Genomic DNA, 15,604 nt, shown 5'->3' on the forward strand with positions numbered 1-15,604 from the left:
AACATTCGGGAGAAATTTCTGATATCAATTGTTATACCACATGTGGATTGAAGTTGTGTTAACCACAAACCGAGAATCAGAATTTTCATGTGAAATTCATAAAGGGAAAACGGAGAGCAGAAACATATGAAACATTCGATGTGTCCAGACATCCATGCATTAACACTCGGAAAGGTTTATTGGAAATATGCTTACTGAAGTGACTTCATGTATGGACGAACGATCTAGTCCTCCGCAAATCTGAAAACGAAAACAAACGCAAGGCAAAAGTCAACTACTTCCGTAAGACCTGCACTTGTTGATCAAGAAACGCTTCGATGCGTACCCTAGTTCGGAGAGCTTCAGGTGTGCTTCAGCATAGTCAGCAAAGAAGGCATCCTCATCCTGAGAGTGAGGACGTCGGATCAGTATAACGCACATAATGCAACTAGAGAGAGACAAAAAAAAAAAAAAAGATCAGATGAGAGCGCATACGGCAGCGTATTTCTCGACGAGGGGACGGAAAACAGGATCGGTGAGGAGAGCCTTATCGGACGGGAGCTGGATGACGTCGTCTTTCTCGCCGCTCAGGAGCTCCCTGCCACCGGACATATGAGAACATATACAGAGCAGAGGAACACATCAGAACATGCAGATGTCGAGGAGGCGACATAAATCCTACTTGAAATAGGAGTTGTCGAAAATAAGAGGATTGGAAGTCCAAGCTCCCTCGAAACCGGAGCGCTCCTTGTGGCATCTCCCCTGAGACATCAGAAGGTGCCATCGCACGCAAAGTAATTAGATAACAAAAGGTCTAGCGAACGAAATGCTGCGACGATAAAGAAGTGTGTAAATATTGATTTACCAGCGTGTGGCCACCAGAGAGTGCAACGATATCCTGATCGCTGAGACCCATGTGGCCAAACACATCCCTGAGGTGGTCCGAACCTGCGAGACCGAAAGCCCAACAAAAACAAATTTTGATCATCTCTTACTTTTTGTACAGGAAAATAAGGTTACTGTGGCTTCTCATCAACCAAACTCAATAGGACGCATGCAAAAGACAGAGAAAGAGTCTATATAATGATGATTGAAAATTGAACCAAGCGAACAAAACATCTAAATAGAACTAATTTTATGATATCCCCAAAATGCAGCATGAGAAGTAGGAACATTGGAGGGTCATTTTGAATGTCCTGAAACATTTTGTCTAAAGCTGTACCTTTTGTGGCATCAGGCAGGCGGCCTTCCTCAGGAGGTTGGGTCTTGTCCTGAAACAGAAAAACAAGATCATCAATGCAAAACAGACCAAATCTTGTTCAGGTATCCTTCACTAAATCTGCTCTCGGGAAGCTTTATCGTCACTTCAACTCTTGCTAATGAATGTCTCAAGAGTCTTAGAGTCCCATCCTACTCGAATGAACATCTGATACAGTCAAATCCGAGATCGGCACAACAGAAGTCTGCTTCACGGAACTCGACATCATCTACGTATTACATACCATAATATTTATTATAAGTTCTATGCAATATCGATGTGGAAGTGGGAAAAAAATTAAAGAAACTTATGACAACTGTATGGATATCAATAGGATTTCGATTAGTTCTGAATCGATGTTTATATCGGATAAACAAGAATTAACTTAATAAAATTATCATTGATATTATAAGTTTATATGTTTTGGATTGAAAATTTAATTTGAGGATTAATTACATATTACTCTCTAACCCTATTAGCGTCGTAACCTCTGTACGTATAAAATTTATATTAAGTTTTCTATAGTTCTAAAAATAAAATAAATAACTCTACTTATCTTAATGTTGTCAACCGTATTGACATAAAATATAACATATGACATCATCTGGATCGATGTAAAAACTATAAGTAAAATGATAATTTTAATATCACTTTCGTTTCAAATGATTTTATTGTAAAAAGATAATTTCAATATCCTACGTATTAAAAATAAAAAGATATTAAAATTATCTTTTTGTTTATTATTTTCGTGTTAATTGTATCATGTGTTATATTTTTCGTCAAAACAGTTGATGATATTATGATAAATAAGATTATATATTTTAACGATGGAAATCCCAATATAAATTTTTGAAGTATAAAAACTATGATATTAATAGGTCCAAATGACTTAAACATTTTTCTTGAATTATTTTAGCTCATATTTTTCATATTATTGTTCATGATTGATGAATTGGAGGAATCATATCAATGATATACAACCTTTCCAATAGATTTACTCGCAAATCAGAAGGAATAACGCCACCGCACATCTAATACGCGCAACCTCCTTAGAATATATTTACTGCTCCAATCTTACTCTCCGTTAGTTTTGGGGAACTATATGATTTTATAATTACGTCATTTCTCCACTTCCAATTCCAGGAAGAGTTGAGGACGAATGAAGTAGATCCATAACCGCCGACCCGATCACTCCTAACCCTAATATTTTTCCCTTTTTACTTCGTGTTAGCAAGAAAGAGAGCGCGGGTGATTGATACCTCTCTGCCGGGATGGAAAGGGATATCCGGCCCTCCGGTGACTTCGACGGCGACGACTCCGGTGAGCTGCCAAGTAATTGAATGCAAAACAAGCGTTGAAAGCGCCGTATCCTCTTGTTTAAAGATCTGGACAGGGAGATCGAAAGGGGGGAGAACCTGGTAGAAGTCAGCGAAGGAGAGAGTGGGGAACTGCTCCTTGATTGGCTCCAGGAGCCGGAGGGCGATGTCGAGGCCGTTGTTGGCGCCGTGAGCGAGCTCCGCTGCGAACCTTATCGTCCCGAACGGGCCTCCAGTTTTCGTGCTCACGTCATACGTCCCCGCCGAGTGCCAACTGAGATCGAAGGTCCCCACACCCCGACACGATGGTGATCGATTCTTATGCAAGAGAGAACAGAAAGAGAAGAAGAGAAGAGAACGATGCGTACGCAAGGCGGAGCATGATAGGGGCGCAGTTCTTCTCGGCGATGAGGCCACGGAGCTTCCTCCTGGCCTTCTCCACCGCCTTCTGGTACTCCTCGCTCACCGCCGGGTACGACTTCCCCATCGCCGTCGTCCACTTCCCCGAATTATGGTCTTCGTCTAGTCGACGTCAGTGGCAACCCGGCGGGGCCTCCGCATTTATAGTGCGCGCCGGGTCTCTGGAGAGGAACGGACGGATGGATCTACACCACGACTTATGACGTGATTTCGACGGCGACGATTGCATCCTTGGGGCGTGGATGCTTCATGCTGTCCCACGACGTTGTCCGAAGTCGCGCAACAAATCAAACGGACAGGCGCCATGGTGGTGACGGTGGGACCCTACCAGGTGTGAACGCGGCGGTGGGGCAGAAAGATTCCGTTTCAGGACTTCACCAATTGGTCGCGAAAGGGCCCCACCGGCGGCAGTGCGGTAATTATAAACGCAATATGACCATGCTTTCCTTACTCCATTAGTTTTGCCAGCCACCGACCCCGGGGGCGATTTCGTAAAATGGACCCCTAACTGAAGCTTTTTTAAGCTTAAGACCCTCGTAAGTTATGTTCTCTTTTCACTTAAGCCCCCCAAACAGGACCTTAGTGACCCAAATCCCATTAAATCAGTCCCCAATCGCCTAATCCGGTTCGATTTGACCATTTGGGGGCTGACGTGGCCATAACATTATAATGTTTCTCATGCCGGGGGCGGATTATGTACTGGTGTATTTCGTGGACCCCATGGCTGGACGACTCTCAATTAGTTTTGGGTCCCTATCGTTAGGCAAGTAGGTCCCACTTGGGTGTTTATTCCTTTCCGCACACAGCAGGCGCTTTCCATGCCCTCCCTTTCCACATATAGCCAACAGGCCCGAGTCGGCCCAACAATGTGTCGGATCGATTTGATCTGATCCGATCCGATCAGGTATGACAAGCTTTAAAAAATAAGACAAAGTTTATATAAGTCTACATTATTCTACTGTAATTAAATATTATTAATTAGTTATCTTTAATATTTTGATTATTATATTTTTAATATATAAAAGTGAAACATTTAACTCTATTTTTCCTCGTGTCTTCAACTCTTTTTGACGAAAATCCGTATATGTTCAATGGTAAATCGAAGTGAGACAGAGTCAAGCTCGATGGTAAACTCTCATATTTTTATCAATCATAAGGAAAAACGAAGTTAAACGTTTCAATTTCATAAGTATAAAAAACTTGATATAATTAATAAAAGTATAGAATATAAAGATAACTAATTACAGTAAATAATTTATGATAACCTTAGAGAAATCTGTGTTTGCTTGAAATAATGCTAGGCATAATGGGCCGGGCTCACGGGCCTTCAATATGTTGTAATTTCAATTAAACGCATAATTTGTAAGAAAATTGCATCATTTCCCACGAAATGTTCTAATGATTACTTAAGCTTGTCTTCCTCTGATATAATAATCGGGGAGTTATTAAAATATTTGGTCGGTGAGGCTAAATATTAGACAAAGAAAAGGGCAGCGTGTGATAGGTCGAACGGCACGTATCACGAGGAAAAAGGCTTTGCATGCATGGACAGGATGCGCCCACGTCGCCAACCTCGGACGTCTCCGCCAATAATACACCCATAAAAGCGTAATCCACTTGCTAATGAGACGGATTAAATATATATATTAATTGGAACATGATTGCAAGAGGAAATGGCCAACCCATCAAATTACATGAGAAGAAATGGGGGAGGCAGCTCGGGCGAATCTTATTGATCTTTTAATCGATGATGGCAATGGCCCCCACCGGTTTATTTGCCATCGAGCGTGGCAATGGGAAAACAGAGGAAGTATTATGGTCGAGTTGTCATTAAAGTATCTTTCCCCCACCGGTTTAATCTTGTCATTAAGCATCACACATACATACAATAATAATAATCCTCCATACATAAAACAATTATTATCATCAATTTGGATTTCGGAGACAATTCAATTATGTTTCCATTCTAAATCTTATCTTGATATGATAATCATTTAATAACACAAACTTTAAGGAGATATAATCAGAAATGAAACCTTTAAATTGAACAATAACTAAAGTCGAGAGATGAGAGAGAAGAATCTAATCATAATCGAAGAATTTTGTATTTATAACCAAAGGTTTCGATAAAAATAAGAGAGAAAAGGACTTGTGTGGTTGTCCTCTCTACGTGAAATATTCTTTCAACCATTTTTTATTTAAAGATTATTTTATATTTTATTATATATTGACGTGATAGATATGATGGATTGACATTCGCATGTCGAGTTTTGATTAATCTCGTGTGTATATATATATATATATATTATTCATTGTATTTTGTAACACTTAGGTAAGAGAAAGTTGTGACAACTATAATGGACCATTATAATTGCTATTTTTTTTTGTCTTTTATATGTTTTCCTATTATTGATTAGTTTTCTTTATAAATTGTGCACAAACAAACGACTGAGATTTGCTATCGTGATGACTAAGATTTTTGTTGGGAAAGGCACATCATAATAATATTGGACGCATAGTATGCTTGCCATGGGTTCGCATCGATCACCAACGGTGAGCTGTTCGATGGAACCCTTATTTTGGACCAACTGTGAAGAGGGCGTGATGATATCCAATGGAGACAAACTTGAAGCTATCACACTATTATCTACACAAATCCAAAATCAAAATTAAAACTCCACAAAATTATCCTTTTTTTTTTGTTTTTTTTTCCCCTTTAAATCCTGACAACTTCATAAGTTAATATCTTATGCTTATTAATATGTTGTTATATCAATTAATTATTTATAAACTGAATAATTATGAACTATTATAGGAAGATATTTTTGAGATCCTAATTAACGAGATGTGATTCAAACTCATATGCGCAAGATTATCCAAGATGTATTCGAGGAGAAAATGTCGAACCCCCGAGGTGTCACCTGCATGGAGATAAAGCCAAGTAAGGTTTTTCGACTCAAATATGCTGGTGCCTATGATAGTAATCCAAGATAAGTGTATGTCGATGTGAGTGTAAAATAGTGATCTATTTTTTTACTGTGCTAAAAATAAGCTTTTATATATAATCGTATAAGGATAACAACCCTCTGTTATCTCTAATCTCGTTTGAACTTTTCTCTATAACAAAGAGAGAGATAACTTACCACTGTTTATCTTAGACTATTATCTATTACCACTGTTTCTATTAATATGTTATAATATCTATTAATTAGTTATTAACTAAAGAATTATGAACAAAAGTTTAACTCTTAATTCGATCATTAATACATGTAAAATAAGTATTTTTTTTCATATTTATTCCCTTCAAATGTAAGATTGGCATGCATATTTTACTGCAAAAACCAAAATCTCACATATATATGTTTAGAACATAAATATTTAAATTCTAATGAACATTAATTTGTTTTATATCTTTCATTTCAATAATTAAGGTATTTATATATTACATATTCTTAAATTCAAAGTCGATATTGACGATCATGTTAATAGTGGTTAATCTGATTGATTTTTTAATAAATATCAATGGCATATATTATTATTCTAAATAATTACAATAATAGAAAGATATGATGTGATTTATATTTTTAACATTTTTCATCCTCGTCTATGTACAACTTAAATCGATGGAAGATATATTTTTATGCGGGATTTGAACTGAACACAATTATTTTTCTCGATATTATATTAAAATTTGATGACTCGTAGCTTTTTAATGAGATGTAGTATAACATTTAAGATGAATTCTCAAATTTTCTTTTTACTTTTACTGACAGGTGTTTTCATTTTTTATTTTTCTATGGATCGATTTATCTAATAAATTGATTCAATTATAATATTTTTATATTATATTATGATATATTTTAATATAATATTTTTTTCATGGTTTGTAATTTCGAATGATATCCTCCGGTATGGGTGGTACGTTTCGATCCGACGACATATCGGTACGGACCGCTTGTTACCGGACGGACCGTGCTATAATGTTACAGTGTATTAGTAATACGTGCTACATTGCTACGGTAAGAGGAAATAGCTCGATAAACCCTGATGTACAATTCAGTACGTCATGGTATATTACTCGATACATCGGTACCGTACCGTATCGAGTCAACCTCAAAATATCGATACGGTACAGTATTACATATCTTAATTTTTTTTATATTATATTATAATATTTTAAAAATATTACTAAAATTAGCATAACATAGTATAAAAATAATACAACTCGACAGATTGGCTATAAGTTCACAGAAAAGATAGAGAAAAAAATAGATGATCAGATATTCTTCAGGTATTGAGAAAAAAATACAGCTAAAAAATTGTAGAAATAGAGGCACTTAAAGGGGAAAAGACAATGATTTAGATAGATGAATCCAATCAACAAACATGAACGTCATCCGCACTTTGGTACTTGGCATTTGTTTAGGGTTTATATGTGGAGGAAGAAAGGACAAGTCGTACCCACAGCCAAAGGAGTATAATACAAACAGGCGGCCCACGTGGCGCCCTCCGATTGGGTCGGCCCCGCCCGATGCGTCGGTGGAAGTCGACGTCCGCCGGGTCGGACCACCGGTTGCAGCCGGTCGACACCGGGAACCCCCGCGACACCGGAGAGGGAAAAGGCATTCATTCATACGAGGGAGAGAGAGAGGGGGTAGGAGGAGGGCGGGACCCACGGGTGGGTGGTTTCGTGTGGGGGGCCGACTTCTTCCCCGCCTTTCTTGGGGCCCCTTTGGCTTTTGTCTATCTTCTCTGCATCACCGTTGATTGGCCTCTCGTGTCCCCATCTGTCCACCAGCGGTCGGGCGTCGAAATGAGCGGTCCAGATTTTATCTGCTTTGAGCTGATTTTTTATTTTATTTTTCTTTTTTTATTTGAGTTTGTGTGATAATTTTTTGAAAAAATAATATAAATAGCAACTAAGGTCTGTTTGTGTTGAACTTAAATGTGCCCGATATGAGATGATCCGATTCGATAGAGGTTTATGATCTTATCATACTTCAGAATCATCGTAGTATAAATTTATGAAACTTATGATAAGGGTATTATTTGAAATATCTTTTTTATGCTTAAGATTAAAATAAAAAAAATACTTGAGATGATTTGGAACTAAAAAAAAAGTTTAAAATAATATTCTAGAGAAAAAAAAATTAGATAACTTATATTGCGTTCAAAAAGGTTCGTTTTTATGATATTAAGATGATAACCACATGTGTCAATAAATTAATTTTTATTCAAAAAATATTTTATATTTAGATTTAAATTAGAATGATTACCCAACTTATCATGTTCTGAGTTTTTATAGACATTCTTACCAAATTAGGAGTAGGATATTGTCATACATTCTTTCAATTATTAATTAAACCACCTATAGCTTATAATCATGATAATATTTGTTTGTTCGAATAAAAATATATATAACTATAAATGCTACAAATTAGGAAAAATACAAAGTCCAAATAGTCTTTTTTTTATATCCTTCCTAGTCTTATGCTTTCAAGTGCACTCTCGTCTCCATCTACCATCCTAACCCATCCCCATCTCATTTCATCCACTACAATAAGAAGATGTGTTTTGTACCAGTGGACAACTAAGATGATGTGATGTGAGAGGATCCTCCCCTCTTAGTTTTCATATGGATTAATGTGCATTAGTTTTCATATCGAATTGGTGAATCGTGATGCACTTTGGGATCTTCTAATCTCTGGACATCGACCGTTCATCTTTAGCGTCCACTTCTGAGGTGGATTTATGCGATGAAATTATAACCATTGAAACGACTCCAGAAAGCATGACAACGCCATTCATATTTTTAGGTTTCCATCCTCTCGCATGATGTCAAGGAAAGTTCGCCTATACTGTTCTTGATACTAATTAATTAATTATAATGATTCGAACCATTCAATATAACAACATGATGTTAATGATTGAGTCACATTTGAAATTAACCAAATATAAAATATTAAAAAAATTTCACTTATATCATGAAATATTTTATCTAGCTTAATCAATTATAAAAACTCAATTATTATTTATTTCAAATATCCACTCTATTACTTAAATATTTTAATTCATTATATTTTCCTCTATAAACCTTCCAATATATATATATATATATATATATATATATATATTCAAATGTTGAAAGGACACTTTGAAAATGAAATATCCTTTGACTTCCAAAATTTGGCAAATATTTAAAACAAATAAGTAATTTAAAGGTGGCTTCTTCATCTGCACGCTTCTGTGTCACCCACGCATTTCCCAAAACGGAAACTTCGTAGACCAACACTTTAATCTACTCTTAAGACGTAAAAATAAAAGATAAATATAAATATAATATAATAAAAATATACTCTTACGACGTTAAACTAATCGAGTTGCCTTTTGAGGACGTGTCATCTTCCGCGCGTCCTACAGTCCTATTCCCTGTTTGGAATGCGGCATCTTCCAGCACACGGAACTAATCCAACATGATTACATCGGGCGGCGAGGATGAATCCGCAGTGGAAACCCCGAAGACCGGCTGCTCCCGGTCGTCCGGTGCCACTCACTCCCTCTATTTGTAGCACAAGAGGCTTCTTTGGTAGTCGTGCCTCTCGAGGCTGTTCCTCTCCTCTCACGGATCCTCCCTCCCCGCCGCTCAACGCCGACGATCTGTCCACCGTCGCCGTCTCTCCGTAATCCTTCGTGAGGTGCTTGTTCTTAGTTTATACTTGTTCTTTGTCTCTGCTGTGTTATTGAGCTCCGGATTCGATTCGATGTCGAGCGTTTTACCCTCCATTTTTGTTCCTTGGGTGAGGAAAGATCGAGGTGAGAAGGCGGGACGATGGAAGCGGAGAGGTTGGTCTCCGAGCAGAGATCGCAGTTTCTCCGTTAGATGCGATGGAGAGTCGCCTCTCTATCTCTATCTCTCTGTCTCTCTCTGCCATTCTATCTAACTTCCGTCATTGTCGATCGGAAGTTGTGCATCGCCCCCTCGTTTTCTTTCGTTTCCCTCTTCTCTTCCTCTCGTTTCCCTTGCTGGGGATGAGATCGCTGGTCTGGTCTGTGCGAGATGGAATAGCAGGCAGCTGTAGTGGTGGTGACGCCACCATCGTGCCTGTGCGGCCATCTGTGTTGCTGATCTTAGTTGATGGTGATTCGTGTACTTATTGAGATTGCTTCCCTTGTAGATGTGATATATACTGTGGGATGGTGAAGCACATAGTTATTATAGTTGCGGGGTGGCAATCTTAATCGTGGAAGGAGATAGATGTTCCGTAAGAACGACTCGGCCCTATCCTGCTTCTATCTCTACCTGCTCTGGCTATTCTTCCTGAAATAGCAAGGAATCCAAACCCTAAGCTTGGGAGAGTGTGCGAATACGGATCTGATCGTGAAAGGTTGTCTTTCTCAAAATGTTCGACCTCAACCTGGCGTCTTCCGGCGAGTCGACGGCTCTCGAAGATAAGCTTGTCCCCGAGAGTTCTGGCGCCAGGCAGATGGACGACTCCGGGATTACGAATTCGTCTGTCCTCAACACTGAGGGTTCTGTGGACGTGGCCGATGAAGATTCTTGCTCGACCCTTCCTGCGATGGCCTTCGAATTCGGTATCTTGAAATGCTCTACCTCGGCAGAGGGAGAGAATGAAGCCGAAGAGGGGATTGGAGGGCATGCGAGTGGTGTCCTGGAACAACCTGGACTCATCACCAGGCAGCTCTTTCCATCGGCAACGATGCTGATTCCGGATGGTTTCCAACTGCCGGTGGTGGCTTCGTCCCCGTCTTCATCGAGGCTGCCTTGGATGAATCTTACGTTTTGCCAAACTGATACACAATCAGAATTGAGAATTCTGCAGCAACAGCAGCAAAAGCAGGTGAAAAAGAGTCGCAGGGGGCCACGGTCCCGCAGCTCTCAGTACCGGGGAGTTACGTTCTACCGCAGGACAGGAAGATGGGAGTCTCACATCTGGTTAACATTTTGGTCTTTTGAATCTTATTTCTTCTCCCCTGATTCAGGTAAACTGACATTAGTTGCTTCTCTTGGGCAGGGATTGCGGGAAGCAAGTGTATTTGGGTAAGCTTTCATGCAAAATTTCGTTTGATCATTCATATTTCTGTTGGATCGGAAATTTTCTGATTGTTGTTTTGAATTTGACATTTGAACATTAATAGGAGGTTTTGACACTGCTCATGCTGCCGCAAGGTAAGAATTATTTTTTCGTCTGATTTTAATCCTTTTCTCTTATGGCTTTCACCTATTTAGGCAAAGAATATATAAGCAGCAATATTCTACTTTCAGGGCATATGACCGAGCTGCAATCAAGTTTCGTGGAGTGGATGCGGATATCAATTTCAATCTCAGCGACTATGAGGAAGATCTGAAACAGGTAACTAAAAGTAGAGGCAAAAGAATAGTTCGGTTAATTATAATTTTGGATGGCCAATTCATTTCTTTTCGGTTTACCCCTTCTTAGATGAGGAATCTATCAAAAGAAGAATTTGTGCATATACTTCGTCGCCAGAGTACTGGTTTTTCAAGAGGAAGCTCAAAATACAGAGGAGTGACCCTTCACAAGTGTGGTCGCTGGGAAGCCCGCATGGGGCAGTTCCTTGGCAAGAAGTAAGAATATTATGCCAGTGTCCTTGACTCGTGGGCTTTGGTTTGAGGATCAGGATGGGTTCTTGCTCTTGCACATTGTTTCTTAGTTCTCGATTTGTGTCTTGATGCCTAAGACCAAAAGTTCTATCATTTGCACAAAGCAACATAGCTGATATCGGTAGAGATACCGGGAAATCATTGATTTGTTATAGTCTTGGTTCACAGATTGCAGAAGAAACATGATCTTAACTAGAACACAATTTATGCTGTGCAGGTACATATATCTTGGGCTATTCGACAGCGAAATAGAAGCTGCAAGGTCCCAAGCATGGATTTCTTCATCGTCGATGATGCTCTAATTATTAATTTTAATTTCATCAGGGTTCGGTACCAACACCAATTTCCTGTTTCTCTTTGTTGTTCTTCTACATCAGGGCTTATGACAAGGCAGCAATAAAGTATAATGGAAGGGATGCTGTTACCAATTTTGAGCCAAGTACCTATGAAGGAGAACTACTTTTTGAGGGTGATACTGAAGGTGCAGTTCGCATATTTGAGTCTCTCTCTAACATCAAATTCAAGATGTGTTGTTCTGAATCAATTGCATGGTTCTTTGAGAAAAATTCATTATCTGAGTTCAAATATTTGATTGGTTGCAGGTCATGATGTGGATCTGAGTTTGAGGATTTCTCAATCTGTCGTCCAAGGTCCAAAGGGATATCAAAATTCATCAAAAAGCCAGTTTGAAGCTTCTGATTGCAACATAGCAAAGGTAATCAGTTTGCTATATTCTGATATTTTGTTATTCCTTCTCACAATTGGACTTATTGCCAGTCTGTTCCTTCCTGAATAATCCCCTGATAGACCTTGTTTTATTGGAAGCATTGGCATGCCATATTTTCCTTTGGTGGTCAATTTCTTTTTCCTGCAATGTCATGCATACTCTAATGTGTACTTTTTCCCAGTCCCACTTGATGATTCCATGGATTGTGTTGTTTATGACATGTCCGAGTCCATTTCTACTTTATTGTGCCTCACTGCTAACTATTAGTTTTGGACTCGAAAGGAATTACACATTGACCAACTGTAAGAATTCTTCTTTACTCTAGTACTATACTGCTGCTCAGATATATACACTATGTGCCTCAACCGTGCCCCCTGAGCACTCTCATGCCTAGACATTTCGATCTAATGCTTTTTGCCATGATCGTCTCTCGGAAAATGCTACGTTAAGTTGCAAATTATTTTGACAGAACAAATTTCCACTGTGATTGGCCCACTCGAGGAAATACCAATTTTACAAACACCTGATTTGGTTGGTTCTTTGGGAATAATTTATGACAAATTTGATTTAGATGGTCTGCTGTCTCTCCGTTGGATACTTGTTCTTGCTGATATGGTCTCATAATACACTGTTTGATTGGTTTATCATGCCCAGTTGATCTCACAGTAGTTTCTGTCTGCGAATGCAGGAGAACGAGAGTGAGAAGAGGACCGCGGTTGGCTTGCAAGCTCTCCCAATCTGGAATTGGCCGACAAATGGACATTGTCCATTTCCACTGTTCTCTTCTGCAGCATCATCAGGATTCTCACCTACCACAGTGACAGCTGCTCTTCCTCCCCTGAAGCCACCACCTCCAACAACCCATCATGTTCATTTCTCTCCCCGAGCTACATCAAATTACCGTTTCATGAATCCAAATCAGTAACACTCCAACGAGGTGCCAAAATGTTACACACATGAACCATCTTTAGGGCAGGGCAGGTCCCAGGGGGGGGGGGGGCGGTAGCCAGTCGCAAAGAAGTAATACTTGGTGAACCATCGTGTGGTCTACCCCTGTATCATTTTATCGTGTTCTTCAGGTTCTTTCCTCTTCACCGCGGAGCTAGAACAGTCGAACTTTATTCTGGGCTTTCGGTCATCCCTTCGTCTACATGTACTGTTCATGATCCGCACTAGTAAGTTCTTCTGAAACCGTGAAATGTGGTTCAAAATCATTTTGACTGTCTTGTTTCTTTGGTGAGTATACATTTAGGTGCAACAACGGATCCTTTATGTGGATATATAGTACATCTCTGGATCTGTTGCTAATCTCCTTAGTGTTGATAGCCCAATCACCCGGTCTCTCATTTGCTTCCGTGCGTGACTCTTGAGAATGATGCGATAAGGAGAAGACGGGTAGTGGTTGACTTGCTGTCTCAATGAAGGTAGGCTTGGCGACGCATGAATCACGTGTACGCTTCTCCACCAAGTCTTATTTGCCCATCAAAATGCTACGACTTTTGACTTCAAATTTTCGAGCCTGGAATGATTCAGGTCGCGAGTCCCAAGTTTTCTGATAATATCTCCTATCCATAAAACAGAGTGCAAACGTCTAACGAGTCTAAATTAAGATCATATCTTATTATTGTCAGAGTGAAAGAAGGACCACCTCAGTCTGACCAGACCACGCTTATAAAAAAAAAATATTTTTTTTTGAATAATATTAAACAATATTGTAGTTATTATCGTTAATTATTTCAGATTGACCACTTCTCAGATCAGCGTATACAAAAACAATTTCCATAGACCGTCTCGTGGCAAGAGCCGATCTTGTTGGTCTCTTACCACTCTTCATCTATAGTTAGGCAGTCTTGGGGGCGAAGGCCGAAACCGTGGGCGATAGGCTTTTACGTATACAATATGTCGCCAGGTTTCCTTCTCTGTAACCTCAGCTGCAGCTGCAGAGGATAGATTGCATGATCTTCTTTCAAGGAATCAGAAGGTTGCCGTCGCATTCACACATGAATTCGCTTCTGTCACCTTCTTAGCCATCCTCTTCTTCATAACCCTCATTTTCCTCCTCCTCCTTTCCCAGTTGGAAGCAAGCAAAGAGTGAGTATATATTCTCAGAAACCAGAATGATGGACAGCGGAGGAAGAGCAAAAGACACAGTAGCATAGCAGCTGAGCTGACTCTATTCCAGTGACAGAGACCTAATTTACAGAGCTCCACTCATCTAACGCAAACACTCATCTTGGTTTGTTCCTATATTACAGAGCAGGAGGAAGCAGCTACGGGAATCGAAGGAGTTCCAATCAGATGGAAGGAACAGATGCCAAGCAACCATACAAGTATTAGCCAGATGCACGAGGACGCGTCGATGTCGCAGCTCCGCCTTCCCGTTCACCGCTCCCAGATATGCTCCCCTTCCAGGTGGAGTAGATGGCGGAGGTCATGGAAGACCATGAATCCTTCAGTTCCGTAGCGATCTGCTTCTTGATGCTGCCCCTTGGTGGTGGGCACAAGTTCCCTCTTCCCCTCCTCTCCTGCTTGCCGGCGTCTTGGTGGCTCTTCATCTCTTCCGTAACAGAGAGAGAGAGAGAGAGAGAGAGAGAGAGAGAGTGCGCGTTGTCTCTGGAGCGATAGGCAACCGGATATATAGAGGTGTGTCAGAAGAGTAGCCGACATACGTCATTGAAACGTGTGTTAGTATTAGGAAAAATATTATTAAAAAAATAAATTATGATAAAATTATGATTTTTAAATTATAAAAATATGATATTATCATAAATCTATCAATAATAAAGATAATGATCTCAACATGATTTGATGAAATAATTTAGATAAATATTTTATATTATAAAATATATAATTATCATAATATCTTTTTGTGGATATAAATTCATACCTAATATTCATAAAAATTCAACCTAGTCATTTCTTCTAAGAGCATAGTTACATTAAGAATTTTTTTTTTACTATTGTTGCTTTATCTCGATTGAAGATAGCATTATAATTTTTATTAAGCTTTATGATCTAACCCGCCTCTCTTTTTGGTAAGTTGCTTGTGTATTTTCTTTTTCACTTTTTGATGTGATCGATAATATCTTTTCAATTAGTCACTCATCTCATATCATCTCCAATATTTTTAGTTTTGAAAATACTATTATCTTCGTTGATGTTAGAGTCCAAACTCGTCTTAAGCTCACATCAACAAACTATATATCTTAGTATACTTAATTTTATTCTCTTTTAATCTGTTATGATCTTACGAGTTATATAGA

At 39.1% G+C, this 15,604-nt stretch overlaps 2 protein-coding genes across 4 annotated transcripts; one reads left to right on the forward strand and one right to left on the reverse strand.

The window, feature by feature from the left end:
- Positions 1-72: 72 nt before the first annotated feature.
- On the reverse strand, positions 73-3,095 carry LOC135641049 (L-ascorbate peroxidase, cytosolic-like). Its single transcript, XM_065156045.1, has 9 exons — positions 2,922-3,095; positions 2,653-2,827; positions 2,497-2,562; positions 1,202-1,250; positions 845-927; positions 662-741; positions 475-577; positions 326-384; positions 73-240 (listed from the first exon to the last, which is right to left on the reverse strand). Exons 1-9 carry the CDS (start codon positions 3,038-3,040, stop codon positions 225-227), a joined length of 750 nt encoding a protein of 249 aa, XP_065012117.1. The 5' UTR covers positions 3,041-3,095; the 3' UTR covers positions 73-224.
- A 6,420-nt stretch (positions 3,096-9,515) lies between these two features.
- LOC103989730 (AP2-like ethylene-responsive transcription factor TOE3) lies at positions 9,516-15,094 on the forward strand. Of its 3 annotated transcripts, none has more exons than XR_010497758.1 (11): positions 9,516-9,668; positions 10,149-10,927; positions 11,007-11,032; positions 11,131-11,161; positions 11,258-11,345; positions 11,433-11,578; positions 11,832-11,876; positions 11,992-12,095; positions 12,217-12,329; positions 13,030-13,516; positions 14,416-15,094. XR_010497758.1 is itself a non-coding variant. In XM_009408675.3 (10 exons), the coding sequence occupies exons 2-10, from the start codon at positions 10,374-10,376 to the stop codon at positions 13,264-13,266; spliced, it is 1,344 nt and encodes a 447-aa protein (XP_009406950.2). In that variant the 5' UTR covers positions 9,516-9,668; positions 10,149-10,373; the 3' UTR covers positions 13,267-13,555. The 3 variants fall into 3 exon arrangements, 1 of the variants encoding a protein (XP_009406950.2); XR_010497759.1 differs by having other exon boundaries at positions 14,597-15,094; XM_009408675.3 differs by lacking the exon at positions 14,416-15,094 and having other exon boundaries at positions 13,030-13,555.
- The last annotated feature ends 510 nt before the right edge of the window (positions 15,095-15,604 follow it).

This window comes from Musa acuminata, chromosome BXJ3-6, assembly GCF_036884655.1.
Source record: "Musa acuminata AAA Group cultivar baxijiao chromosome BXJ3-6, Cavendish_Baxijiao_AAA, whole genome shotgun sequence".
Taxonomy (NCBI): Eukaryota; Viridiplantae; Streptophyta; class Magnoliopsida; order Zingiberales; family Musaceae; genus Musa; species Musa acuminata.